We start from the raw sequence: 27,086 nt of genomic DNA on the forward strand, positions 1-27,086 counted from the left end.
CTTATGTCTGAGCCATTGAATTGCAACTGAACGTTGTCTCTATAATGACGTTTTGCCTGTTTGATTGCCTTGCGGAGGGAATCAAATCAAAATCAAATCAAATCAAATTTATTTATATAGCCCTTCGTACATCAGCTGATATCTCAAAGTGCTGTACAGAAACCCAGCCTAAAACCCCAAACAGCAAGCAATGCAGGTGTAGAAGCACGGTGGCTAGGAAAAACTCCCTAGAAAAGCCAAAACCTAGGAAGAAACCTAGAGAGGAACCAGGCTATGTGGGGTGGCCAGTCCTCTTCTGGCTGTGCCGGGTAGAGATTATAACAGAACATGGCCAAGATGTTCAAATGTTCATAAATGACCAGCATGGTCGAATAATAATAAGGCAGAACAGTTGAAACTGGAGCAGCAGCACGGCCAGGTGGACTGGGGACAGCAAGGAGTCATCATGTCAAGTAGTCCTGGGGCATGGTCCTAGGGCTCAGGTCAGTTGAAACTGGAGCAGCAGCACGGCCAGGTGGACTGGGGACAGCAAGGAGTCATCATGTCAGGTAGTCCTGGGGCATGGTCCTAGGGCTCAGGTCCTCCGAGAGAGAGAAGGAGAGAATTAGAGAACGCACACTTAGATTCACACAGGACACCGAATTGGACAGGAGAAGTACTCCAGATATAACAAACTGACCCCAGCCCCCGACACATAAACTACTGCAGCATAAATACTGGAGGCTGAGACAGGAGGGTCAGGAGACACTGTGGCCCCACCCGAGGACACCCCCCGGACAGGGCCAAACAGGAAGGATATAACCCCACCCACTTTGCCAAAGCACAGCCCCCACACCACTGGAGGGATATCTTCAACCACCAACTTACCATCCTGAGACAAAGCTGAGTATAGCCCGCAAAGATCTCCGCCACGGCACAACCCAAGGGGGCGCCAACCCAGACAGGATGACCACATCAGTGAATCAACCCACTCAGGTGACGCACCCCCTCCAGGGACGGCATGAGAGAGCCCCAGCAAGCCAGTGACTCAGCCCCTGTAATAGGGTTAGAGGCAGAGAATCCCAGTGGAAAGAGGGGAACCGGCCAGGCAGAGACAGCAAGGGTGGTTGTTTGCTAGAGCCTTTCCGTTCACCTTCCCACTCCTGGGCCAGACTACACTCAATCATATGACCCACTGAAGAGATGAGTCTTCAGTAAAGACTTAAAGGTTGAGACCGAGTTTGCGTCTCTGACATGGGTAGGCAGACCGTTCCATAAAAATGGAGCTCTATAGGAGAAAGCCCTGCCTCCAGCTGTTTGCTTAGAAATTCTAGGGACAATTAGGAGGCCTGCGTCTTGTGACCGTAGCGTACGTGTAGGTATGTACGGCAGGACCAAATCAGAGAGATAGGTAGGAGCAAGCCCATGCAATGCTTTGTAGGTTAGCAGTAAAACCTTGAAATCAGCCCTTGCTTTGACAGGAAGCCAGTGTAGGGAGGCTAGCACTGGAGTAATATGATCAAATTTTTTGGTTCTAGTCAGGATTCTAGCAGCCGTATTTAGCACATTAAGTAAGTTTATTTAGTGCTTTATCCGGGTAGCCGGAAAGTAGAGCATTGCAGTAGTCTAACCTAGAAGTGACAAAAGCATGGATTAATTTTTCTGCATCATTTTTGGACAGAAAGTTTCTGATTTTTGCAATGTTACGTAGATGGAAAAAAGCTGTCCTTGAAATGGTCTTGATATGTTCTTCAAAAGAGAGATCAGGGTCCAGAGTAACGGAGGTCCTTCACAGTTTTATTTGAGATGACTGTACAACCATTAAGATTAATTGTCAGATTCAACAGAAGATCTCTTTGTTTCTTGGGACCTAGAACAAGCATCTCTGTTTTATCCGAGTTTAAAAGTAGAAAGTTTGCTGCCATCCACTTCCTTATGTCTGAAACACATGCTTCTAGCGAGGGCAATTTTGGGGCTTCACCATGTTTCATTGAAATGTACAGCTGTGTATCATCCGCATAGCAGTGAAAGTTAACATTATGTTTTCGAATAACATCCCCACGAGGTAAAATATATAGTGAAAACAACAGCGGTCCTAAAACGGAACCTTGAGGAACACCGAAATTTACAGTTGATTTGTCAGAGGACAAACCAGCAGAAGGTTACATTACAGTAGGAATAACTACACTGTTTGTGAATCCTGACCATGCGCTTTGAGCCGACCTCCATAGTGCTTTAGCATGAATGCAATCTCCGCAGAAGTCTGGGGAATTGCTTTTAAAGGTTCTGCTAGGCCTTCAACACAGCCCTAATAGAACGCTCCAGTCCACAGCATTGTACTGCACTGGCAGTGACTCATTGGCATCATCTGTTTCACAAAATAGCTTTAACAGAGCAGAAGGTTACATTACAGTAGGACCTATTAACAGAGCAGAAGGTTACATTACAGTAGGACATATTAACAGAGCAGAAAGGTTACATTACAGTATGCCTATTAACAGAGCAGAAGGTTACATTACAGTATGCCTATTAACAGAGCAGAAGGTTACATTACAGTAGGACCTATTAACAGCAGAAGGTTACATTACAGTAGGAGCAGAAGGTTACATTACAGTAGGACATATTAACAGAGCAGAAAGGTTACATTACAGTATGCCTATTAACAGAGCAGAAGGTTACATTACAGTATGCCTATTAACAGAGCAGAAGGTTACATTACAGTAGGACCTATTAACAGAGCAGAAGGTTACATTACAGTATGCCTATTAACAGAGCAGAAGGTTACATTACAGTAGGACCTATTAACAGAGCAGAAGGTTACATTACAGTAGGACCTATTAACAGAGCAGAAGGTTACATTACAGTATGCCTATTAACAGAGCAGAAGGTTACATTACAGTATGCCTATTAACAGAGCAGAAGGTTACATTACAGTAGGACCTATTAACAGAGCAGAAGGTTACATTACAGTAGGACATATTAACAGAGCAGAAGGTTACATTACAGTATGCCTATTAACAGAGCAGAAGGTTACATTACAGTAGGACCTATTAACAGAGCAGAAGGTTACATTACAGTAGGACATATTAACAGAGCAGAAGGTTACATTACAGTAGGACCTATTAACAGAGCAGAAAGGTTACATTACAGTAGGACCTATTAACAGAGCAGAAGGTTACATTACAGTAGGACATATTAACAGAGCAGAAGGTTACATTACAGTAGGACCTATTAACAGAGCAGAAGGTTACATTACAGTAGGACCTATTAACAGAGCAGAAGGTTACATTACAGTAGGACCTATTAACAGAGCAGAAGGTTACATTACAATAGGCCTATTAACAGAGCAGCAGGTTAGATTACAATATTCCTATTAACAGAGCAGAAGTTTACATTACAGTAGGACCTGTTAACAGAGCAGAAGGTTACATTACAGTAGGACATATTAACAGAGCAGAAGGTTACATTACAGTATGCCTGTAGCACTAGTATTCTAGTGGTTTCAGTGTTTTGCTGAGGTGGACAAGCAGGATTTCTAGTGCTGCAGATCAGAACAGAGTGAATCCATGAGGTGGCATGTTGGCAATCATGAGATTCATTTCACAGTCTGTTTGTGTGTGTGTGTGTGTGTGTCTGTGTGTGTGTCTGTGTCTGTGTCTGTGTCTGTGTGTCTGCGGCTGTGTGTCTGTGTGTGTGTCTTTGTGTGTGTGTGTGTGTGTGTGTGTTCGTGTGGATAGATCTAGAAGAATCCTCAGGTAGGATTATAAGGAAAACATGGTATACATCAGCAGGGAATCCGTTCTGTTAAGAGAGGGGGGAGGAGGAGGTTTAAGAGAGGAGGAGGTAGAGGTTAAGAGAGGAGGAGGAGTTTAAGAGAGGAGGAGAGGGGGGGTTAAGAGAGGAGGAGGAGAGAAAGAGGAGAGGAGGAGAGGAGTGAAGGAAAGGACAGAAGGAGAGGAGAGGAGAGGAGGAGGTACAGACAGGACAGATGCATACTGATAGAAATGATGCATACCTTTTATTGAAATAAGCTTCTCATAAACCTTAGTTTAGAATCAATGTACCCTACAACCAGAGCTTGTGTGTGTGTGTTTGTGCGTGTGTGTGTTCATCTGAATAGATCTAGAAGAATGAAGCTGAGAGAGGCTGAGAGAGGCTGAGAGAGGCTGAGAGAGGCTGAGAGAAGCTGAGAGGAGCTGAGAGGAGCTGAGAGGAGCTGAGAGAAGCTGAGAGAAGCTGAGAGAAGCTGAGAGAAGCTGAGAGAGGCTGAGAGAAGCTGAGAGAAGCTGAGAGAGGCTGAGAGAAGCTGAGCGTCTCTGAGAGAAGATGAGTGAGGCTGAGAGAAGCTGAGAGAAGCTGAGCGAGCCTGAGAGAGGCTGAGAGAGGCTGAGAGAGGCTGAGAGAGGCTGAGAGAAGCTGAGAGAAGCTGAGCGAGCCTGAGAGAGGCTGAGAGAGGCTGAGAGAGGCTGAGAGAGGCTGAGAGAGGCTGAGATAGGCTGAGAGAAGCTAAGAGATGCTGAGAGAAGCTGAGCGAGCCTGAGTGAGGCTGAGAGAAGCTGAGAGTGCCTGAGTGAGGCTGAGAGAAGCTGAGAGAAGCTGAGCGAGCCTGGGTGAGTCTGAGTGAGTCTGAGTGAGTCTGAGTGAAGCTGAGTGAAGCTGAGTGAAGCTGAGTGAAGCTTAGTGAGCCTGAGCGAGACTGAGCGAGGCTGAGCGAGGCTGAGTGAGGCTGAGCGAGGCTGAGTGAGGCTGAGTGAGGCTGAGTGAGGCTGAGTGAGGCTGAGTGAGGCTGAGTGAAGCTGAGTGAGGCTGAGTGAGGCTGAGTGAGGCTGAGGAAAGCTGAGCGAGGCTGAGCGAGGCTGAGCGAGGCTGAGCGAAGCTGAGCGAAGCTGAGTGAGGCTGAGTGAGGCTGAGTGAGGCTGAGTGAGGCTGAGTGAAGCTGAGTGAGGCTGAGTGAGGCTGAGTGAAGCTGAGCGAAGCTGAGCGAGGCTGAGTGAGGCTGAGTGAGGCTGAGTGAGGCTGAGTGAGGCTGAGTGAGGCTGAGTGAAGCTGAGTGAGGCTGAGTGAGGCTGAGCGAAGCTGAGCGAGGCTGAGAGAAGCTGAGTGAAGCTGAGTGAGGCTGAGTGAGGCTGAGTGAGGCTGAGTGAGGCTGAGTGAAGCTGAGTGAGGCTGAGTGAGGCTGAGAGAAGCTGAGAGAAGCTGAGAGAGCCTGAGTAAGGCTGAGAGAAGCTGAGCGAGGCTGAGCGAGGCTGAGTGAGGCTGAGAGAGGCTGAGTGAGGCTGAGTGAGGCTGAGTGAGGCTGAGTGAAGCTGCGCTCCTGAAGAAAAAGCCCTGGCTGATCCCCTTCAAACATCGATCATAATTTCACCAGCAATTCCGCCAAGATAGTTTTTCATAGAAAGTCCAATGACCCGATGGTTGCCGCGGTTTCCAGGTGGATTGTAGTGGTGGACATGTAAACAAACCCATGTGTGGAGGTGAGGAGCTGAAAAGATGAAATCGGTCTGATGTGAGGATCTAATTATTGAAAGCACTGTGTGTGCCTGAAAATGTCCCCTATTCCCTATGTAGTGCACTGATCAAAGTAGTACACTTAAAAGGGAATATGGTGCAATTTGGGATGAAACAATTGATTTACACCTCTGGAGGTGCCAGTAACATGGGAGGTCACAGGAGCATGGGAGGTGACAGTTACATGGGAGGTGACAGTAACATGGGAGGTGACAGTAGCATGGGAGGTGACAGTAACATGGGAGGTGACAGTAGCATGGGAGGTGACAGTAACATGGGAGATGACAGTAACATGGGAGGTGACAGTAGCATGGGAGGTGACAGTAGCATGGGAGGTGACAGTAACATGGGAGGTGACAGTAGCATGGGAGGTGACAGTAGCATGGGAGGTGACAGTAACATGGGAGGTGCCAGTAGCATGGGAGGTGCCAGTAGCATGGGAGGTGCCAGTAGCATGGGAGGTGACAGTAACATGGGAGATGACAGTAGCATGGGAGGTGACGGTAACATGGAAGATGACGGTAGCATGGGAGGTTCCAGTAACATGGGAGGTGACGGTAACATGGGAGGTGAAAGTAACATGGGAGATGACAGTAGCATGGGAGGTTACAGTAACATGGGAGGTGCCAGTAACATGGGAGGTGCCAGTAGCATGGGAGGTGACGGTAACATGGGAGGTGACGGTAACATGGGAGGTGACGGTAACATGGGAGGTGACGGTAACATGGGAGGTGACGGTAACATGGGAGGTGACGGTAACATGGGAGGTGACGGTAACATGGGAGGTGACGGTAACATGGGAGGTGTCGGTAACATGGGAGGTGTCGGTAACATGGGAGGTTTCAGTAACATGGGAGGTTTCAGTAACATGGGAGGTTTCAGTAACATGGGAGGTGTCAGTAACATGGGAGGTGTCAGTAACATGGGAGGTGCCAGTAGCATGGGAGGTGCCAGTAACATGGGAGGTGCCAGTAGCATGGGAGGTGACAGTAGCATGGGAGGTGACAGTAGCATGGGAGGTGCCAGTAGCATGGGAGGTGCCAGTAGCATGGGAGGTGACAGTAGCATGGGAGGTTTGAGTAACATTTCAGCTTGTACATTAAAAAAAATGTGCTAATTAATACTATTTCTAATCTGATCACGTGACCTAATTCCAAGATTGCGTTGAGATGATTGTCTACATTATTGAGATATTTGTTTTCTCAGGACTCATAACACCTCTGTCATATTCTATTGTTTTATTGAACCAAAAGTGTGAGCACGTTCAGGGCTGTCTTTGTCTGGCTGGTTGTGAATGTGATCGTCAACTGTACTGAATATATCCTTCAGCTTTATTTCTGCCTCTGTCAGTAACGCAAAGACTGTGGATCCAGATGTTTCAGCTCGTTTGTGTAAAAGGAGATCGGTAGATCTCCAGAACGTTCGCATCCCCAAGTTGGCGCCCGATTGCCTACATATATACTGGTCAAAAGTAGTAGAAAGGAAATAGTGTGCCCTAAGACACAGTCTCTCTCTAGTCTGGTCATGTTATGTAGGCGTTGATGGCGTTTCATCTGCCTGGATTTAACCCTAATGTTTTCCACAGCGTTCTGCTCTTTGAACCCTGGGTGTAACACACTGTGCCTGTGTCAAATGGCACCCTAATCCCTACATATAGTTTGGGTACTACTTTTGACCAGAGCCCTGTGTCCTGATTGAAAGTAGGGCACTATAAAGGGAATTAGGGTGTCATTTGGGATGTAATAGATATAAAACCTTTTTTTTTACACTGCGATGCAATGCCTTAGACCACTGTGCCACTCGGGGGGCCTAAATTACTCTTGTTGAATGGCTGTGGTTGTGGCTCTGGCTGGCTCTAGCTGGCTGTGGCTGTCTTTGGCTGGTTGTGGCTCTGGCTGGCTCTAGCTGGCTGTGGCTGTCTTTGGCTGGTTGAGGCTCTGGCTGGCTCTAGCTGGCTGTGGCTGTCTTTGGCTGGTTGAGGCTCTGGCTGGCTCTAGCTGGCTGTGGCTCTGGCTGGCTGTGGCTGTGGCTGGCTGTGGCTGTGGCTGGCTTTGGATGGCTTTGGCTGGTTGAGGCTGTGGCTGGCTGTGGCTGTGGCTGGCTGTAGCTGGTTGTGGCTGTTTGTGGCTGTGGCTGGTTGTGGCTGGTTGTGGCTGTGGCTGGTTGTGGCTGGTTCTGGCTGTGGCTGGTTCTGGCTGGTTGTGGCTGTGGCTGGCTGTGGCTGGCTGTGGCTGGCTGTGGCTGGTTGTGGCTGGTTGTGGCTGTGGCTGGCTGTGGCTGGTTGTGGCTGGTTGTGGCTCTGGCTGGCTCTAGCTGGCTGTGGCTTTGGCTGGCTGTGGCTGGTTGTGGCTGTGGCTTGCTGTGGCTGGCTGTGGCTGGCTGTGGCTGGTTGTGGCTGGCTTTGGATGGCTGTGGCTAGCTGTGGCTGTGGTTGGTTGTGGCTGTGGCTGGCTGTGGCTTGGTTGTGGCTGGCTGTGGCTGTGGCTGGTTGAGGCTGTGGCTGGCTGTGGCTGTGGCTGGCTTTGGATGGCTGTGGCTGGTTTTGGCGGGCTGTGTCTGGTTGTGGCTGGCTTTGGCTGGTTGAGGCTGTGGCTGATAGTGGCTGTGGCTGGCTGTGGCTGGTTGTGGCTGTGGCTGGTTGTGGCTGTTTGTGGCTGTGGCTGGTTGTGGCTGGCTGTGGCTGTGGTTGTGGCTGTGGCTGGTTGTGGTTGTGGCTGTGGCTGGCTGTGGCTGTGGCTGGTTTTGGCTGGCTGTGGCTGGTTGTGGCTGGCTGTGGCTTGCTGTGTGTGGCTGGCTGTGGCTGGTTGTGGCTGTCTGTGGTTCTGGCTGGCTGTGGCTGTGGCTGGCTGAAAATGGTTTTGGCTGTCTGTGGCTGGTTGTGGCTGGCTGTGGCTGTGGCTGGCTGTGGCTGTGGCTGGCTGAAAATGGTTTTGGAAGGCTGTGGCGGGCTGTGTCTGGTTGTGGCTGGCTGTGGCTGTGGCTGGTTGTGGCTGGTTGTGGTTGGTTGTGGCTGTGGCTGGTTGTGGCTGTTTGTGGCTGGTTGTGGCTGTGGCTGGCTGTGGCTGGTTGTGGTTGGCTGTGGCTGTCGCTGGCTGTGGCTGTTTGTGGCTGTGGCTGGTTGTGGCTGGTTGTGACTGGTTGTGGCTGTGGCTGGTTGTGGCTTGCTGTGTCTGTGTCTGGCTGGCTGTGGCTGGTTGTGGCTGGCTGTGGTTGGTTGTGGCTCTGGCTGGCTGTGGCTGGCTGTGGTTGGTTGTGGCTGTGGCTGGCTGTGGCTGGTTGTGGCTGTGGCTGGCTGTGGTTGGTTTTGGCGGGCTGTGGCTGGCTTTGGCTGGTTGAGGCTGTGGCTGTGGATGATAGTGGCTGTGGCTGGCTGTGGCTGTGGCTGGCTGTGGCTGATAGTGGCTGTGGCTGGTTGTGGCTGGCTGTGGCTGGTTGTGGCTGTGGCTGGTTGTGGCTGGCTGTGGCTGGTTGTGGCTGGTTGTGGCTGGCTGTGGCTGGCTGTGGCTGGTTGTGGCTGGTTGTGGCTGTGGCTGGTTGTGGCTGGTTGTGGCTGTGGCTGGTTGCGGCTGGTTGTGGCTGTGGTTGTGGCTCTGGCTGGTTGTGGCTGTGGCTGGTTGCGGCTGGTTGTGGCTGTGGTTGGCTGTGGCTGGTTGTGGCTGTGGTTGGCTGGGTTGTGGCTGTGGCTGGTTGAGGCTGGTTGTGGCTGTGGTTGGCTGTGGCTGGTTGTGGCTGTGGTTGGCTGTGGTTGGTTTTGGCCGGCTGTGTCTGGTTGTGGCTGGTTGAGGCTGTGGCTGATAGTTGCTGTGGCTGGCTGTGGCTGATAGTGGCTGTGGCTGGTTGTGGCTGTGGCTGGTTGTGGCTGTTTGTGGCTGTGGCTGGTTGTGGCTGGCTGTGGCTGTGGTTGTGGCTGTGGCTGGTTGTGGTTGTGGCTGTGGCTGGTTGTGGCTGTGGCTGGTTTTGGCTGGCTGTGGCTGGTTGTGGCTTGCTGTGTGTGGCTGGCTGTGGCTGGTTGTGGCTGTCTGTGGCTCTGGCTGGCTGTGGCTGTGGCTGGCTGAAAATGGTTTTGGCTGTCTGTGGCTGGTTGTGGCTGGCTATGGCTGTGGCTGGCTGTGGCTGTGGCTGGCTGAAAATGGTTTTGGAAGGCTGTGGCGGGCTGTGTCTGGTTGTGGCTGGCTGTGGCTGTGGCTGGTTGTGGCTGGTTGTGGTTGGTTGTGGCTGTGGCTGGTTGTGGCTGTTTGTGGCTGGTTGTGGCTGTGGCTGGCTGGTTGTGGCTGGCTGTGGCTGTGGCTGGTTGTGGTTGGCTGTGGCTGTCGCTGGCTGTGGCTGTTTGTGGCTGTGGCTGGTTGTGGCTGGTTGTGACTGGTTGTGGCTGTGGCTGGTTGTGGCTGGCTGTGGTTGGTTGTGGCTCTGGCTGGCTGTGGCTGTGGCTGGCTGTGGTTGGTTGTGGCTGTGGCTGGCTGTGGCTGGTTGTGGCTGTGGCTGGCTGTGGTTGGTTTTGGCAGGCTGTGGCTGGCTTTGGCTGGTTGAGGCTGTGGCTGTGGATGATAGTGGCTGTGGATGATAGTGGCTGTGGCTGATAGTGGCTGTGGCTGGTTGTGGCTGGCTGTGGCTGGTTGTGGCTGTGGCTGGTTGCGGCTGGCTGTGGCTGGTTGTGGCTGGTTGTGGCTGTGGCTGGTTGTGGCTGGCTGTGGCTGGTTGTGGCTGTGGCTGGTTGTGGCTGGTTGTGGCTGTGGTTGTGGCTGGTTGTGGCTGTGGTTGGCTGTGGCTGGTTGTGGCTGGCTGTGGCTCTGGCTGTGGCTCTGGCTGGTTGTGGCTGTGGCTGGTTGCGGCTGGTTTTGGCTGTGGCTGGTTGTGGCTGTGGTTGGCTGTGGTTGGTTTTGGCCGGCTGTGTCTGGTTGTGGCTGGCTGTGGCTGGTTGTGGCTGGCTGTGGCTGGTTGTGGTTGAGGTTGTGGCTGTGGCTGATAGTGTCTGTGGCTGGTTGTGGCTGTTTGTGGCTGGTTGTGGCTGTTTGTGGCTGGCTGTGGCTGGTTGTGGCTGGCTGTGGCTGTCTGTGGCTGGTTGTGGCTGGCTGTGGCTGGCTGTGGCTGGTTGCTGCTGTCTGTGGCTCTGGCTGGCTGTGGCTGGATGTGGCTGGCTGTGGCTGTGGCTGTTTGTGGCTGGTTGTGGCTGTGGCTGGCTGTGGCTGGCTGTGGCTGGTTGCTGCTGTCTGTGGCTCTGGCTGGCTGTGGCTGGCTGTGGCTGTGGCTGGTTGTGGCTGGTTGTGGCTGGTTGTGGCTGGTTGTGGCTGGTTGTGGCTGGCTGTGGCTGGCTGTGGCTGGTTGTGGCTCTGGCTGGCTCTAGCTGGCTGTGGCTCTGGCTGGCTGTGGCTGGTTGTGGCTGTGGCTGGCTGTGGCTGTGGCTGGTTGTGGCTGTGGCTGGTTGTGGCTGTGGCTGGTTGTGGCTGGCTGTGGCTTGCTGTGTCTGGCTGGCTGTGGCTGACTGTGGCTGGTTGTGGCTGGCTGTGGCTTGCTGTGGCTGGCTGGCTGTGGCTGGCTTGTGGCTGGCTTTGGATGGCTGTGGCTGGTTGTGGCTGGTTGTGACTGGCTGTGGCTGTGGTTGGCTCTGGCTGGCTGTGGCTGGTTGTGGCTGTCTGTGGCTGTGGCTGGCTGTGGCTGTTGCTGGCTGAAAATGGTTTTGGCTGTCTGTGGCTGGTTGTGGCTATGGCTGGCTTTGGATGGCTGTGGCTGGTTGCGGCTGGCTGCGGCTGGCTGCGGCTGGCTGTGGCTGGCTGTGGCTGGTTGTGGCTGTGGCTGGCTGTGGCTGGTTGCGGCTGGCTGTGGCTGGCTATGGTTGCGGCTGGCTGTGGCTGGTTGCGGCTGGCTGTGGCTGGCTGCGGCTGGCTGCGGCTGGCTGTGGTGGTTGTGGCTGGGCTGACTGGCTGGCTTGGGCTGTGGCTGGCTGTGGCTGTGGCTGGCTGGCTGGCTGTGGTTGTTTGTGGCTGTGGCTGACAGTGGCTGTGGCTGGTTGAGGCTGTGGCTGGCTTTGGATGGCTGTGGCTGGTTGCGGCTGGCTGTGGCTGGCTATGGCTGTGGCTGGCTGTGGCTGGCTGTGGCTGTGGCTGGTTGCGGCTGGCTGTGGCTGGCTGTGGCTGTGGCTGGCTGTGGTTGGTTGTGGCTGTGGCTGTGGCTGTGGCTGATAGTGGCTGTGGCTGATAGTGACTGTGGTTGTGATAGTGGTTGTGGCTGATAGTGGTTGTGGCTGATAGTGGTTGTGGCTGATAGTGGTTGTGGCTGATAGTGGCTGTGGCTGATAGTGGCTGTGGTTGTGGCTGATAGTGGCTGTGGCTGTGGCTGGTTGCGGCTGGCTGTGGCTGGCTGTGGTTGGTTGTGGCTGTGGCTGTGGCTGATAGTGGCTGTGGCTGATAGTGGCTGTGGCTGATAGTGGCTGTGGCTGATAGTGGCTGTGGTTGTGGCTGATAGTGGCTGTGGCTGATAGTGGCTGTGGCTGATAGTGGCTGTGGCTGATAGTGGCTGTGGCTGATAGTGGCTGTGGCTGATAGTGGCTGTGGTTGTGGCTGTGGCTGGTTGTGGCTGTGGCTGATAGTGGTTGTGGCTGTGGTTGTTGATTTTTCTGCTTGAGCACCCACCACATAACCTACATCAACCCCTAAACCCTTTCACTCACCCCCCTCCGCTTCCCCCTTCCTGCCCCCATTCCTTCCACCTCTCCCCCTGCCTTTCCCTTCCTCCTCTTACCATCGCCTGCCCACCTCCACCCCCCCTCCATTCCCACCAACCTGGCAGTATACAGACCAGAAATTATTGTGTTTAATTTAAATATAATTCTGACAGGTTCTGGTCTCATTTTCACTACCATTTGTTATGGTTTTATTTCCATCTTCTCTCCTCTCCTCTCCTCTCCTCTCCTCTCCTCTCCTCTCCTCTCCTCTCCTCTCCTCTCCTCTCCTCTCCTCTCCTCTCCTCTCCTCTCCTCTCCTCTCCTCTCCTCTCCTCTCCTTTAGAAATCTATCAATGGTACCAGCTGCAGCAGGACTCTTTGGCATGAGTTCTCTCATTTTATACACAGTCAGAAGGTCACATGACACCGTCTCCAAAGTGAGAGGGCAAAACTAAACACAGTTGCACATGTATCTACATTCAGTTGTACAATACGTTTCTATAGTGACACCAAAGTCCCCAATACAGTGCTGTTATAGCTCATATTCAGCAATGATTGGTCGTTGATACATTATATTTATAAAAGTATGTGGACACCCCTTCAAATGAGTGGATTCAGCGATTTCAGCCACACCTGTTGCTGACAGGTGTATAAAATTGAGCACACAGCCATGCAATCTCCATAGACAAACATTGGCGGTAGAATAGCCTTACTGAAGAGCTCAGTGACTTTCAACGTGGCACCGTCGCAGGATGCCACCTTTCCAACAAGTCACTTCGTCAAATTTCTGCCCTGCTAGAGCTGCTCCGGTCAACTGTAAGCTCTGTTATTGTGAAGTGGAAACGTCTAGGAGCAACAACGGCTCAGCCGCGAAGTGGTAGACCACACAAGCTCACAGAAGGGGACCGCCGAGTGCTGAAGTGCAACGAGTCTGTCCTCAGTTGCAACACTCACTACCGAGTTCCAAACTGCCTCTGGAAGCAACGTCAGCACATGAACTGTTTGTCGGGAGCTTCATGAAATGGGTTTACATGACCGAGCAGTCGCACACAAGCCTAGCATCACCATGCGCAATGCCAAGCGTCGACTGGAGTGGTGTAAAGCTCAACGCCATTGGACTCTGGAGCAGTGGAAACACGTTGTTTGGAGTGATGAATCACGCTTCACCATCTGGCAGTCAGACGGACAAATCTGGGTTTGGCAGATGCCAGGAGATCGCTACCTGCCCCAATGCATAGTGCCAACTATAAAGTTTGGTGGAGAAGGAATAATGGTCTGGGGCTGGTTTTTTTATGGTTCAGGCTAGTCCCCTTAGTTCAAGTGAAGGGAAATCTTAACGCTACAGCATAACATTACATTCTATACGATTCTGTGCTTCCAACTTTGGCAACAGTTTGGGGAAGGCCCTTTCCTGTTTCAGAACGGCAATGCCCCCTGCGCACAAAGCGAGGTCCATACAGAAATGAATTGTCGAGATCAAAGTGGAAGAACTTGACTGAACTTGACTGGCCTGAACAGAACCCTGACTTCAAACCCATTGGGATGAATTGGAACGCCGACTGCGAGCCAGGCCTAATCGCCCAACATCAGAGCCCGACCTCACTAATGCTCTTGTGGCTGAATGGAAGCAAGTCCACGCAGCAACGTTCCAACATCTAGTGGAAAGCCTTCCCAGAAGAGTGGAGGCTGTTATAGCAGCAAAGAGGGGACCAACTCCATTTTAATGCCCATGATTTTGTAATGAGATTTTGTACAGAGAGAAAAACGTGTCCCAAATGGCACCCTATTTCCTATATAGTGCACTACTTTTGACCAAAGCTCTTTTGGGACACACTGCTAGCTCGTACATAATTGTGTTTAAAAGGACTCTGGGCCCTGGTAGTGCACTATAAATGCAATAGATTGCCATTTGGAACTAATCCAAAGAGAGGAAACAGTTGTTGTGTTTGAACCCAGCCTCCCATGCCCTCCCATGCCCTCCCTCCCTCCCTCCCTCCCTCCCCCTCCCTCCCTCCCTCCCTCCCTCCCCCTCCCTCCCTCCCTCCCTCCCTCCCTCCCTCCCTCCCTCCCTCCCTCCTCTGTCTGTCTTGGCATGCTAAGCATTGAGCAGACCCACTGATCCTTCTGTCTCTCTCTCTCTCTCTCTCTCTCTCTCTCTCTCTCTAGGAGAGGGTATATTGGGTTAGGAGTGAAGGAGTAGGATAGTTCAGGGTATTGGGTAAGAGTAGATAATTAGTTTGTATTGAGCTGACTGCTGGATAATTAAGGATGTTAATTAATGGAGGAAGAGTTGTGAATGTCACAATACTTGTTTGTTGTTTGTTTTATAGAAATTCCCCAATTGCCCAATTCTCTGTGGTCATTAAAGATCCCATGGCACTTATCGTAAGAGTAGGGTTTTTAACCCCGGTGTCCTGCCAAAATTCCCAATCTGGCCCTCATACCATCACGGTTCTTCTAATCATCCCCAGCTTCCAATTGGCTCATTTATCTCCCCTGGAACTTTTCCATAGGTCATTCAGTGACACGAAACGACTTGGGAGTATGTGACACGTTATACCACTTTAGGTTGGACAAAGGCATAAGGGAATGACAAAGAGAGATAATGATACAAAATAATATGATAATGCATACTACTCATTCTTCTTCTTCTGTAATAATTCTATATTTTTCACCCCCTTCCCCGTCCCACTCTTCTCTGCCGTTTCTCCAGGGGGTATCTTTGAGACCCTTGAGAATGAGCCCATTAGTGTGGAGGAGCTGGCCTTTAAATTCGCTGCGACAAACATCAACAGGAACCGGACCTTGATGCCCAACACCACTCTGACCTACGACATTCAGAGAATCAACCTCTTCGACAGCTTCGAGGCCTCCAGGAGAGGTAAGGATGATTGTTATTTGTATTTTTACATTGTCAGTAGTTTTATCCCGAGTGGCACCACATTTCCCTGGTCAAATCTCTGTCTGTATCCCCGTAGGGCCCTGGTCAAATCTCTGTCTGTATCCCCATAGGGCCCTGGTCAAATCTCTGTCTGTATCCCCATAGGGCCCTGGTCAAATCCCCCATGGGCCTTCAAATCTCTGTCTGTTTCCCCGTAGGGCCCTGGTCAAATCTCTGTCTGTATCCCCGTAGGGCCCTGGTCAAATCTCTGTCTGTATCCCCATAGGGCCCTGGTCAAATCTCTGTCTGTTTCCCCGTAGGGCCCTGGTCAAATCTCTGTCTATATCCCCATAGGGCCCTGTTCAAATCTCTGTCTATATCCCAATAGGGCCCTGTTTAAATCTCTGTCTGTATCCCCATATGGCCCTGGTCAAATCTCTGTCTGTATCCCCATAGGGCCCTGGTCAAATCTCTGGCCCTAAATCTCTGTCTGTATCCCCATAGGGCCCTGGTCAAATCTCTGTCTGTATCCCCCCTGGTCAAATAGGGCCCTGGTCAAATCTCTGTCTGTATCCCCGTAGGGCCCTGGTCAAATCTCTGTCTGTTTCCCCGTAGGGCCCTGGTCAAATCTCTGTCTGTATCCCTGGGCCCTGGGTCTGCCCTGGTCAAATCTCTGTCTGTCCCCGTGTGGTCAAATCACTGTCTGTTTCCCCATAGGGCCCTGGTCAAATCTCTGTCTGTATCCCCGTAGGGCCCTGGTCAAATCTCTGTCTGTTTCCCCCATAGGGCCCTGGTCAAATCTCTGTCTGTTCAAATCTCTGTCTGTTTCCCCGTAGGGTCAAATCTCTGTCTGTTTCCCCGTAGGGCCCTGGTCAAATCTCTGTCTGTATCCCCGTAGGGCCCTGGTCAAATCTCTGTCTGTATCCCTGTAGGGCCCTGGTCAAAAGTAATGCACTATATACAGTAACTTCAGAAAGTATTCACACCCTTGACTTATTACACATTTTGTTGTGTTACAAAGTGGGATAAAAATGTATTTAATTGTAATTTTTTTGTCAACGATATTCATAAAATACTCTAACGTGAAAGTGGAAGAAAGATTCTAACATTTGTAAAAGTCAAGAAAAATAAAACAGTTATATACACTTGAAGAAATATAAATACAGGTACTGCAGCTACAGTTGAAGTCAGAAGTTTACATACACTGAGGTTGGAGTCATTAAAACTAGTTTACATACACTGAGGTTGGAGTCATTAAAACTAGTTTACATACACTGAGGTTGTAGCCATTAAAACTAGTTTACATACACTGAGGTTGGAGTCATTAAAACTAGTTTATATACACTGAGGTTGTAGTCATTAAAACTAGTTTACATACACTGAGGTTGTAGTCATTAAAACTAGTTTACATACACTGAGGTTGGAGTCATTAAAACTAGTTTACATACACTGAGGTTGTAGTCATTAAAACTAGTTTACATACACTTAGGTTGGAGTCATTAAAACTAGTTTATATACACTGAGGTTGGAGTCATTAAAACTAGTTTACATACACTGAGGTTGTAGTCATTAAAACTAGTTTACATACACTTAGGTTGGAGTCATTAAAACTAGTTTACATACACTGAGGTTGGAGCCATTAAAACTAGTTTACATACACTGAGGTTGGAGTCATTAAAACTAGTTTACATACACTGAGGTTGGAGTCATTAAAACTAGTTTACATACACTGAGGTTGTAGTCATTAAAACTAGTTTATATACACTGAGGTTGTAGTCATTAAAACTAGTTTACATACACTGAGGTTGTAGTCATTAAAACTAGTTTACATACACTGAGGTTGGAGTCATTAAAACTAGTTTACATACACTGAGGTTGTAGTCATTAAAACTAGTTTACATACACTGAGGTTGGGTTGTTTACATACACTGAGTCATTAAAACTAGTTTACATACACTGAGGTTGGAGTCACTAGTTTATATACACTGGTTGGAGTCATTAAAACTAGTTTATATACACTGAGGTTGTAGTCATTAAAACTAGTTTACATACACTGAGGTTGTAGTCATTAAAACTAGTTTATATACACTTAGGTTGGAGTCATTAAAACTAGTTTAAACACTGAGTTTATTAAAACTATTTACATACTTTGTAGGTTGGAGTCATTAAAACTAGTTTACATACACTGAGGTTGGAGTCATTAAAACTAGTTTACATACACTTAGGTTGGAGTCATTAAAACTAGTTTACATACACTGAGTTGGAGCCATTAAAACTAGTTTACATACACTGAGGTTGGAGTCATTAAAACTAGTTTACATACACTGAGGTTGGAGTCATTAAAACTAGTTTACATACACTGAGGTTGTAGTCATTAAAACTAGTTTATATACACTGAGGTTGTAGTCATTAAAACTAGTTTACATACACTGAGGTTGTAGTCATTAAAACTAGTTTACATACACTGAGGTTGGAGTCATTAAAACTAGTTTACATACACTGAGGTTGTAGTCATTAAAACTAGTTTACATACACTGAGGTTGGAGTCATTAAAACTAGTTTACATACACTGAGGTTGGAGTCATTAAAACTAGTTTACATACACTGAGGTTGGAGTCATTAAAACTAGTTTATATACACTAGTAGTCATTAAAACTAGTTTACATACACTGAGGTTGGAGTCATTAAAACTAGTTTACACTACTAGTTTACATACACTGAGGTTGTAGCCATTAAAACTAGTTTATATACACTGATTAAAAAAACTAGTTTACATACACTGAGGTTGGAGTCATTAAAACTAGTTTACATACACTGAGGTTGGAGTCATTAAAACTAGTTTACATACACTGAGGTTGTAGTCATTAAAACTAGTTTATATACACTGAGGTTGTAGTCATTAAAACTAGTTTACATACACTGAGGTTGGAGTCATTAAAACTAGTTTACATACACTGAGGTTGGAGTCATTAAAACTAGTTTACATACACTTAGGTTGGAGTCATTAAAACTAGTTTACATACACAGAGGTTGGAGTCATTAAAACTAGTTTACATACACGGAGGTCATTAAAACTAGTTTACATACACTGAGGTTGGAGTCATTAAAACTAGTTTACATACACTTAGGTTGGAGTCATTAAAACTAGTTTACATACACTGAGGTTGGAGTCATTAAAACTAGTTTACATACACTTAGGTTGGAGTCATTAAAACTAGTTTACATACACTTAGGTTGGAGTCATTAAAACTAGTTTACATACACTTAGGTTGGAGTCATTAAAACTAGTTTACATACACTGAGGTTGGAGTCATTAAAACTAGTTTACATACACTTAGGTTGGAATCATTAAAACTAGTTTACATACACTGAGGTTGTAGTCATTACAACTAGTTTATATACACTTAGGTTGGAGCCATTAAAACTAGTTTACATACATTTAGGTTGGAGTCATTAAAACTCAACCAATCCACACATTTCTTGTTAACAAACTATAGTTTTGGCAAGTTGGTTAGGACATCTAGTTTGTGCATGACACAAGTAATTTTTCCAACAATTGTTTACAGACAGATTATTTCACTTGTAATTCACTGTATCACAATTCCAGTGGGTCAGAAGTTTACATACACTAAGTTGACTGTGCCTTTAAACAACTTGGACAATTCCAGAAAATCATGTCATGGCTTTAGAAGCTTCTGATAGGCTAATTGACATCATTTGAGTCAATTGGAGGTGTACCTGTGGATGTATTTCAAGGCCTACCTTCAAACTCAGTGCCTCTTTGCTTGACATCATGGGAAAATCAAAGGACATATATTGTAGACCTCCACAAGTCTGGTTCATCCTTGGGAGCAATTTCCAAATGCCTGAAGGTACCACATTCATCTGTACAAACAATAGTACGCAAGTATAAACACCATGGGACCACAAAAACGTCATACCGATCAGGAAGGAGACACGTTCTGTCTCCTAGAGATGAACGTACTTTGGTGCGAAAAGTGCAAATCAATCCCAGAACAATAGCAAAGGACCTTGTGAAGATGCTGGAGGAAACAGGTACAAAAGTATCTATATCCACAGTAAAACAAATCCTATATCAACATAACCTGAAAGGCTTCTCAGCAAGGAAGAAGCCACTGCTCCAAAAATGCCATAAAAAAAAAGCCAGACTACGGTTTGCAACTTCACATGGGAACAAAGATCGTACTTTTTGGAGAAATGTCCTCTGGTCTGATGAAACAAAAATTGAACTGTTTGGCCATAATGACCATCATTATATTTCGAGGAAAAAGGGGGAGGCTTGCAAGTCGAAGAATATCATCCCAACCGTGAAGCACAGGGGTGGCAGCATCATATTGTGGGGGTGCTTAGCTGCAGGAGGGACTGGTGCACTTCACAAAATAGATGGCATCAGGAGAAGGAAAATGTGGATATATTGAAGCAACATCTCAAGACATCAGTGAGGAAGTTAAAGCTTGGTTGCAAATGGGTCTTCCAAATGGACATTGAGCCCAAGCATACTTCCAAAGTTGTGGCAAAATGGCTTAAGGAGAACAAAGTCAAGCTATTGGAGTGGCCATCACAAAGCCCGACCTCAATCCCATAGAACATTTGTGGGCAGATCTGAAAAAGCATGTGCAAGCAAGGAGGCCTACAAACCTGACCCAACTTATTGTGGGAAGCTTGTGGAAGGCTACCCAAAACATTTGACCCAAGTTAAACAATTTAATGCTACCAAATACTAATTGATTGTATGTAAACTTCTGACCCCCTGGGAATGTGATGAAAGAAATGAAAGCTGAAATAAATCATTCTCTCTACTATTATTCTAACATTTCACATTCTCAAAATAAAGTGGTGATCCTGACTGACCCAAGACAGGAAATCTTTACTTTAAATGTCAGGAATTATGAAAAACTGAGTATAAATGTATTTGGCTAAGGTGTATGTAAACTTCCGACTTCAAGTGTATCTTGATTTGATAAGTATTCAGCCCCCTGACTCAATACATGATAGAATCAACTTGGGCAGCGATTACAGCTGTGTGTCTTTCTGGGTTAGTCTCTAAAAGATTTCCACACCTGGATTGTGCAATATTTGCACATTATTCTTCAAGCTGTGTCAAATTGGTTGTTGATCAATCAATCAATCAATCAAATATATTTATATAGCCCTTCTTACATCAGCTGATGTCACAAAGTGCTGTACAGAAAACCCAGCCTAAAACCCCAAACAGCAAGCAATGCAGATGTAGAAGAACAGTGGCTATGAAAAACTCTCTATAAAGGCCAAAATCCTAGAGAGGAACCAGGTTATGAGGGGTGGCCAGTCCTCTTCTTGCTGTGCCAGGTGGAGATTATAACAGTACATGGCCAAGATGTTCAAATGTTCATAAATGACTAGCAGGGTCAAATAATAATAATCACAGTGATTGTCGAGGGTGCAGCAAGTCAGCACCTGTTCATTGCTAGAACACCATTGTCAGGTCTTACCATAGATTTACAAGTAGTTTTAAACAAAACTGTCACTCGGCCATTCAGGAACATTCACTGTCTTCTTGGTAAGCAACTCCAGTGTATATTTGGCCTTGTGTTTTAGGTTATTTTCCTGCTGAAAGGGGAATTCATCTCTCAGTGTCTGGTGGAAAGCAGACTGAACCAGGTTTTCCTCTAGGATTTTGCCTGTCCTTAGCTTCCTTAGCTTCGTTTCTTTTTATGCTGAACCCCCCCCAGTCCTTAGTGATTACAAGCATTCCCATAACATGATGCAGCCACCACTATGCTTGAAAATATGAAGGGTGGTGCTCTGTAGTGTGTTGTGTTGGATTTGCCCCAAACACAACACTTCGAATTCAGGACAAAAGGTAATTGCTTTGCCACATTCTTTGCACTATTATTGCACACAGACTGAGGAAATGCAACTTATTATGTGACTTGTTAAGCTAATTTCTACTTCCTGATCTTATTAAGGGGTTGAATACTTGATAGTAATACATTTAAACTTTTTTGTTGTTGCTTTTATTAATGTAAAAAAAATATTGAAAAACATAATTCCACTTTGCCATCATTGTGTGTTTGCCAGTGAAGGAAAATCTAAATGTTATCCATTTCAAATTCAGGCTGTAAAACAATAAAATGTGGAAAAAGTCAAGGGGTGTGAATACTTTCTGAAGGTAATAAGGAACCATTTGGGATGCAGAAAATAACAGTCCCGCTCTACTGTCCCTTTCCCAGCCTGTGACCAGTTGGCTCTGGGTGTCGGGGCGGTGTTTGGTCCCTCTCACAGCTCCTCCGTCAGTGCTGTCCAGTCCATCTGCAATGCTCTGGAGGTGAGACACTATCACATACAGTGGTTCCCCCTTTAAAGGTGACACGAGTTTCCACACAGCGGGACTTAGAGGTACCCAGCGTCACATCTTCATTACTCCAGACCACCACAAGGTGGAGTTAGAGCACTCATTATGCATTTGGGTGCCAAGGTTTTTATTTAACCAATCATATTGAGTGGTTCCAATGACGAATTTGATGCGAGCCACCCGTCCCTGGTGACTTTCTTCAGCAAAGATGGCTGACAAAACATTACTGTGGAAGCTAATTTAAGTAATTATAACATCACAATGAGTCATGCAAAAAAAAATACAACTGAGGGCAATATGTTAGTTAATGTTGAGACAAACTATTGTGCATGTTTTTTTTGTCATAAAGTTAATATACGAAAATCGCAATTTAGCCCCAAAAATTTCCAGTCATATCCAATACCAGGTGTATCAAACTCCATTATTTTAATGATGCTGTGTCTGCATGTATGTATTACAATTATACACTTCAACAGTGTTTACCACTCCTGCCCCTGGGACATCAATGATTACACATTGTAACAATGCAATAGACTAGAAACATGATTTAAGTCAAGGCTGATTTGTAATTCATATATACAGAATACAAATTAGTACATCGTGCCAGCACACCCACAAGCGAGCCACTCAGGTGGAGAATGACGCATGTAAGAGAGCAGGAATGAGATGGGAGTAACACTCAGGTGGAGAATGACGACATGTAAGAAATTGAGCAGGAATGAGATGGGAATGTAATCAATCCTGGCTAACATTTGCTCATGAATGAATCTTTAACATGCATAATGTGAATGTCATGAAATAAGCAGGGTGAATCTTTAACATGTGGATGTGAATCTTTAACATGTGAATGTGAATCTTTAACATGTGGATGTGAATCTTTAACATGTGAATGTGAATCTTTAACATGTGAATGTGAATCTTTAACATGTGAATGTGAATCTTTAACATGTGACAGTGCCCAAATTGATTAATGTGGATGGTTTTAACATGGGATGTGAATCTTTAACGATTGTGGCTAAAAACACTTTATCAATTGGAATCTTTAACATGTGGATGTGAATCTTTAACATGTGGAAAGGGAAAAAGTATTATTCTTATTATTCTTAGCAGGATGGGCTATTAGCTGAACTATAACCTTTACTAAAGAATTATCGGAATTATCGGAATGCCGAGCGAGGTGTTAACCCCCTTCCCCAACTTGCAACCAATAATTTGTAACTATCTATCCACATCTACCTACACACGATTAATGTTCTGAAAACAAAATATATATATATATACTGTTGAAGTCAGAAGTTTACATACACCTGATAGGTGAGAATTGTCTGTTAATTGAGTGATTAGAATATTCCGCCCTGAAACATATAATTGTATGGAATTGATTAGAATGTGTAAAATCATAATCAATAAATGTGTAGTCCTAGTCAGAATTAGGGTAAAACAATATGTCTTTATGGTATTTTAAACACAGACTGTCTGAGCTTGGTGCCGACCTGACTAGAGATTTGGGAGAGAACGGGGAGTCTGTGTAACAGGACAAAGTCACTATCTCTGTTGGCTGGGTAGTGAGACAGACAGTGTGTGCGTAGCAGGACGTGTGTGTGCTTCTGTTTGTGTGCGTGGGTATGTGTGTGTGTGTGTGTGTGTGTGTGTGTGTGTGTGTGTGTGTGTGTGTGTGTGTGTGTGTGTGTGTGTGTGTGTGTGTGTGTGTGTGTGTGTGTGTGTGCGTGTGTGCGTGTGTGTGTGCGCGTGTGCGTGCGTGTGTGCGTGCGTGTGGGCGTGAGAAGTCAGTATAAAATGAATTGTTTTTTATTCTTGATTTTAGAACGTTTCAGTGAATAAACCTTTTTGACCGTTTAGCCGTGCCTCTGTCTGTTTCATTCGACCAGGATCTTACACATTCTGGTTTGCAGACTAAGAGTAATATAATTAAATTGGGCGATGTACCTGGAGAACATAATTCTCTTATCAACACCTTAGCCAAATAAATTTAAACTCAGTTTTTCACAATTCCTGACATTTAATCCTTGTAGAAATTCCTTGTCTTAGGTCAGTTAGGATCACCACTTTTCTTTACGAATGTGAAATGTCAGAATAATAGTAGAGAGAATGATTTATTTAAGCTTTCATCACATTCCCAGTGCATCAGAAGTTTACATACAAATTAAATCAAATGTATTTATATAGCCCTTCGTACATCAGCTGATAACTCAAAGTGCTGTACAGAAACCCAGCCTAAAACCCCAAACAGCAAGCAATGCAGGTGTAGAAGCACGGTGGCTAGGAAAAACTCCCTAGAAAGGCCAAAACCTAGGAAGAAACCTAGAGAGGAACCAGGCTTTGAGGGGTGGCCAGTCCTCTTCTGGCTGTGCCGGGTGGAGATTATAACAGAACATGGCCAAGATGTTCAAATGTTCATAAATGACCAGCAGGGTCAAATAATAATAATCACAGGCAGAACAGTTGAAACTGGAGCAGCAGCACGGTCAGGTGGACTGGGGACAGTAAGGAGTCATCATGCCAGGTAGTCCCGAGGCATGGTCCTAGGGCTCAGGTCCTCCGAGAGAGAGAAAGAAAGAGAGAATTAGAGAGACTTAAATCTAATTATTAGACTTAAATTCATGTAGGACACCGGATAAGACAGGATAAAACAGGAGAAGTACTCCAGATATAACAAACTGACCCCAGCCCCCCGACACATAAACTACTGCAGCATAAATACTGGAGACAGGAGGGGTCAGGAGACACTGTGGCCCCATCCGAGGACACCCCCGGACAGGGCCAAACAGGAAGAAACAGGCCAAACAGGAAGGATATAACCCCACCCACTTTGCCAAAGCACAGCCCCCACACCACTAGAGGGATATCTACATAAACTACTGCAGCATAAATACTGGAGGCTGAGACAGGAGGGGTCAGGATACACTCAATTAGTATAGTATCATAATCTTTAATTTGTTTAATCTGGGTAAAATGTATTGGGTAGCCTTCCACAAGCTTCCCACAATAAGTGGTGAATTTTGGCCCATTCCTCCTGACAGAGCTGGTGTAACTGAGTCAGGTTTGTAGGCCTCCTCGATCACACATGCTTTTTCAGTTCTGCCCACAAATTATCTTTGGGATTGAGGTCAGGGCTTTGTGATGGCCACTCCAATAGCTTGACTTTGTTGTCCTTAAGCCATTTTGCCACAACTTTTGAAGTATGCTTGGGGTCATTGTCCATTTGGAAGACCCATTTGCGACCAAGCTTTAACTCCCTGACTGATGCCTCGATGTTTCTTCAGTATATCCACATAATTTTCCTTTCTCATGAAGTCATCTATTTTGTGAAGTGCACCAGTCCCTCCTGCAGCAAAGCACCCCCACAACATGATTCTGCCAACCCCGTGCTTCATGGTTGGGATGGTGTTCTTCAGCTTGCAAGCATCCCCCTTTCTCCTCCAAACATAACGATGGTCATTACGGCCAAACAGTTCTATTTTTGATTCATCAGTCCAGAGGACATTTCTCCAAAAAGTATGATCTTTGTCCCCATTTGCAGTTGCAAACCGTAGTCTGGCTGTTTTATTGCGGTTTTGAAGCAGTGGCTTCTTCCTTGCTGAGCGGCCTTTCAGGTTATTTTTATTTATTTATTTTTTATTTCACCTTTATTTAACCAGGTAGGCTAGTTGAGAACAAGTTCTCATTTGCAACTGCGACCTGGCCAAGATAAAGCATAGCAGTGTGAACAGACAACACAGAGTTACACATGGAGTAAACAATTAACAAGTCAATAACACAGTAGAAAAAAAGGGGAGTCTATATACATTGTGTGCAAAAGGCATGAGGAGGTAGGCGAATAATTACAATTTTGCAGATTAGCACTGGAGTGATAAATGATCAGATGGTCATGTACAGGTAGAGATACTGGTGTGCAAAAGAGCAGAAAAGTAAATAAATAAAAACAGTGTGGGAATCAGGTAGGTGAAAATGGGTGGGCTATTTACCAATAGACTATGTACAGCTGCAGCGATCGGTTAGCTGCTCAGATAGCACAGGTTTGAAGTTGGTGAGGGAGATAAGTCTCCAACTTCAGGGATTTTTGCAATTCGTTCCAGTCACAGGCAGCAGAGTACTGGAACGAAAGGCGGCCAAATGAGGTGTTGGCTTTAGGGATGATCAGTGAGATACACCTGCTGGAGCGCGTGCTACGGATGGGTGTTGCCATCGTGACCAGTGAACTGAGATAAGGCGGAGCTTTACCTAGCATGGACTTGTAGATGACCTGGAGCCAGTGGGTCTGGCGACGAATATGTAGCGAGGGCCAGCCGACTAGAGCATACAAGTCGCAGTGGTGGGTGGTATAAGGTGCTTTAGTGACAAAACAGATGGCACTGTGATAAACTGCATCCAGTTTGCTGAGTAGAGTGTTGGAGGCAATTTTGTAGATGACATCGCCGAAGTCGAGGATCGGTAGGATAGTCAGTTTTACTAGGGTAAGTTTGCCGGCGTGAGTGAAGGAGGCTTTGTTGCGGAATAGAAAGCCGACTCTTGATTTGATTTTCGATTGGAGATGTTTGAAATGAATCTGGAAGGAGAGTTTACAGTCTAGCCAGACACCTAGGTACTTATAGGTGTCCACATATTCAAGGTCAGAACCATCCAGGGTGGTGATGCTCGTCGGGCATGCGGGTGCAGGCAGCGATCGGTTGAAAAGCATGCATTTGGTTTTACTAGCGTTTAAGAGCAGTTGGAGGCCACGGAAGGAGTGTTGTATGGCATTGAAGCTCGTTTGGAGGTTAGATAGCACAGTGTCCAAGGACGGGCCGGAAGTATATAGAATGGTGTCATCTGCGTAGAGGTGGATCAGGGAATCGCCCGCAGCAAGAGCAACATCATTGATATATACAGAGAAAAGAGTCGGCCCGAGAATTGAACCCTGTGGCACCCCCATAGAGACTGCCAGAGGACCGGACAGCATGCCCTCTGATTTGACACACTGAACTCTGTCTGCAAAGTAATTGGTGAACCAGGCAAGGCAGTCATCCGAAAAACCGAGGCTACTGAGTCTGCCAATAAGAATATGGTGATTGACAGAGTCGAAAGCCTTGGCAAGGTCGATGAAGACGGCTGCACAGTACTGTCTTTTATCGATGGCGGTTATGATATCGTTTAGTACCTTGAGTGTGGCTGAGGTGCACCCGTGACCGGCTCGGAACCCAGATTGCACAGCGGAGAAGGTACGGTGGGATTCGAGATGGTCAGTGACCTGTTTGTTGACTTGGCTTTCGAAGACCTTAGATAGGCAGGGCAGGATGGATATAGGTCTGTAACAGTTTGAGTCCAGGGTGTCTCCCCCTTTGAAGAGGGAGATGACTGCGGCAGCTTTCCAATCCTTGGGGATCTCAGACGATATGAAAGAGAGGTTTAACAGGCTGGTAATAGGGGTTGCGACAATGGCGGTGGATAGTTTCAGAAATAGAGGGTCCAGATTGTCAAGCCCAGCTGATTTGTACGGGTCCAGGTTTTGCAGCTCTTTCAGAACATCTGCGATCTGGATTTGGGTAAAGGAGAACCTGGAAGGGCTTGGGCGAGAAGCTGCGGTGGGGGCGGAGCTGTTGGCTAGCCAGGCGGAAGGCATGGCCAGCCGTTGAGAAATGCTTGTTGAAGTTTTCGATAATCATGGATTTATCGGTGGTGACCGTGTTACCTAGCCTCAGTGCAGT

General features: G+C 47.1%; 1 protein-coding gene across 1 annotated transcript in view; it reads left to right on the forward strand.

Moving 5' to 3' along the window:
* LOC135553228 (glutamate receptor ionotropic, kainate 1) overlaps window positions 1–27,086 on the forward strand; it is a 195,201-nt gene that overhangs the window by 30,912 nt on the left and 137,203 nt on the right. Inside the window, exons 2-3 of the mRNA XM_064985403.1 lie at window positions 14,859–15,026; window positions 21,260–21,354. Of these exons, the coding sequence (XP_064841475.1) occupies window positions 14,859–15,026; window positions 21,260–21,354 (263 nt within the window). The remainder of the gene's footprint in view (window positions 1–14,858; window positions 15,027–21,259; window positions 21,355–27,086) is intronic.

This window comes from Oncorhynchus masou, chromosome 13 (assembly GCF_036934945.1).
Source record: "Oncorhynchus masou masou isolate Uvic2021 chromosome 13, UVic_Omas_1.1, whole genome shotgun sequence".
Taxonomy (NCBI): Eukaryota; Metazoa; Chordata; class Actinopteri; order Salmoniformes; family Salmonidae; genus Oncorhynchus; species Oncorhynchus masou.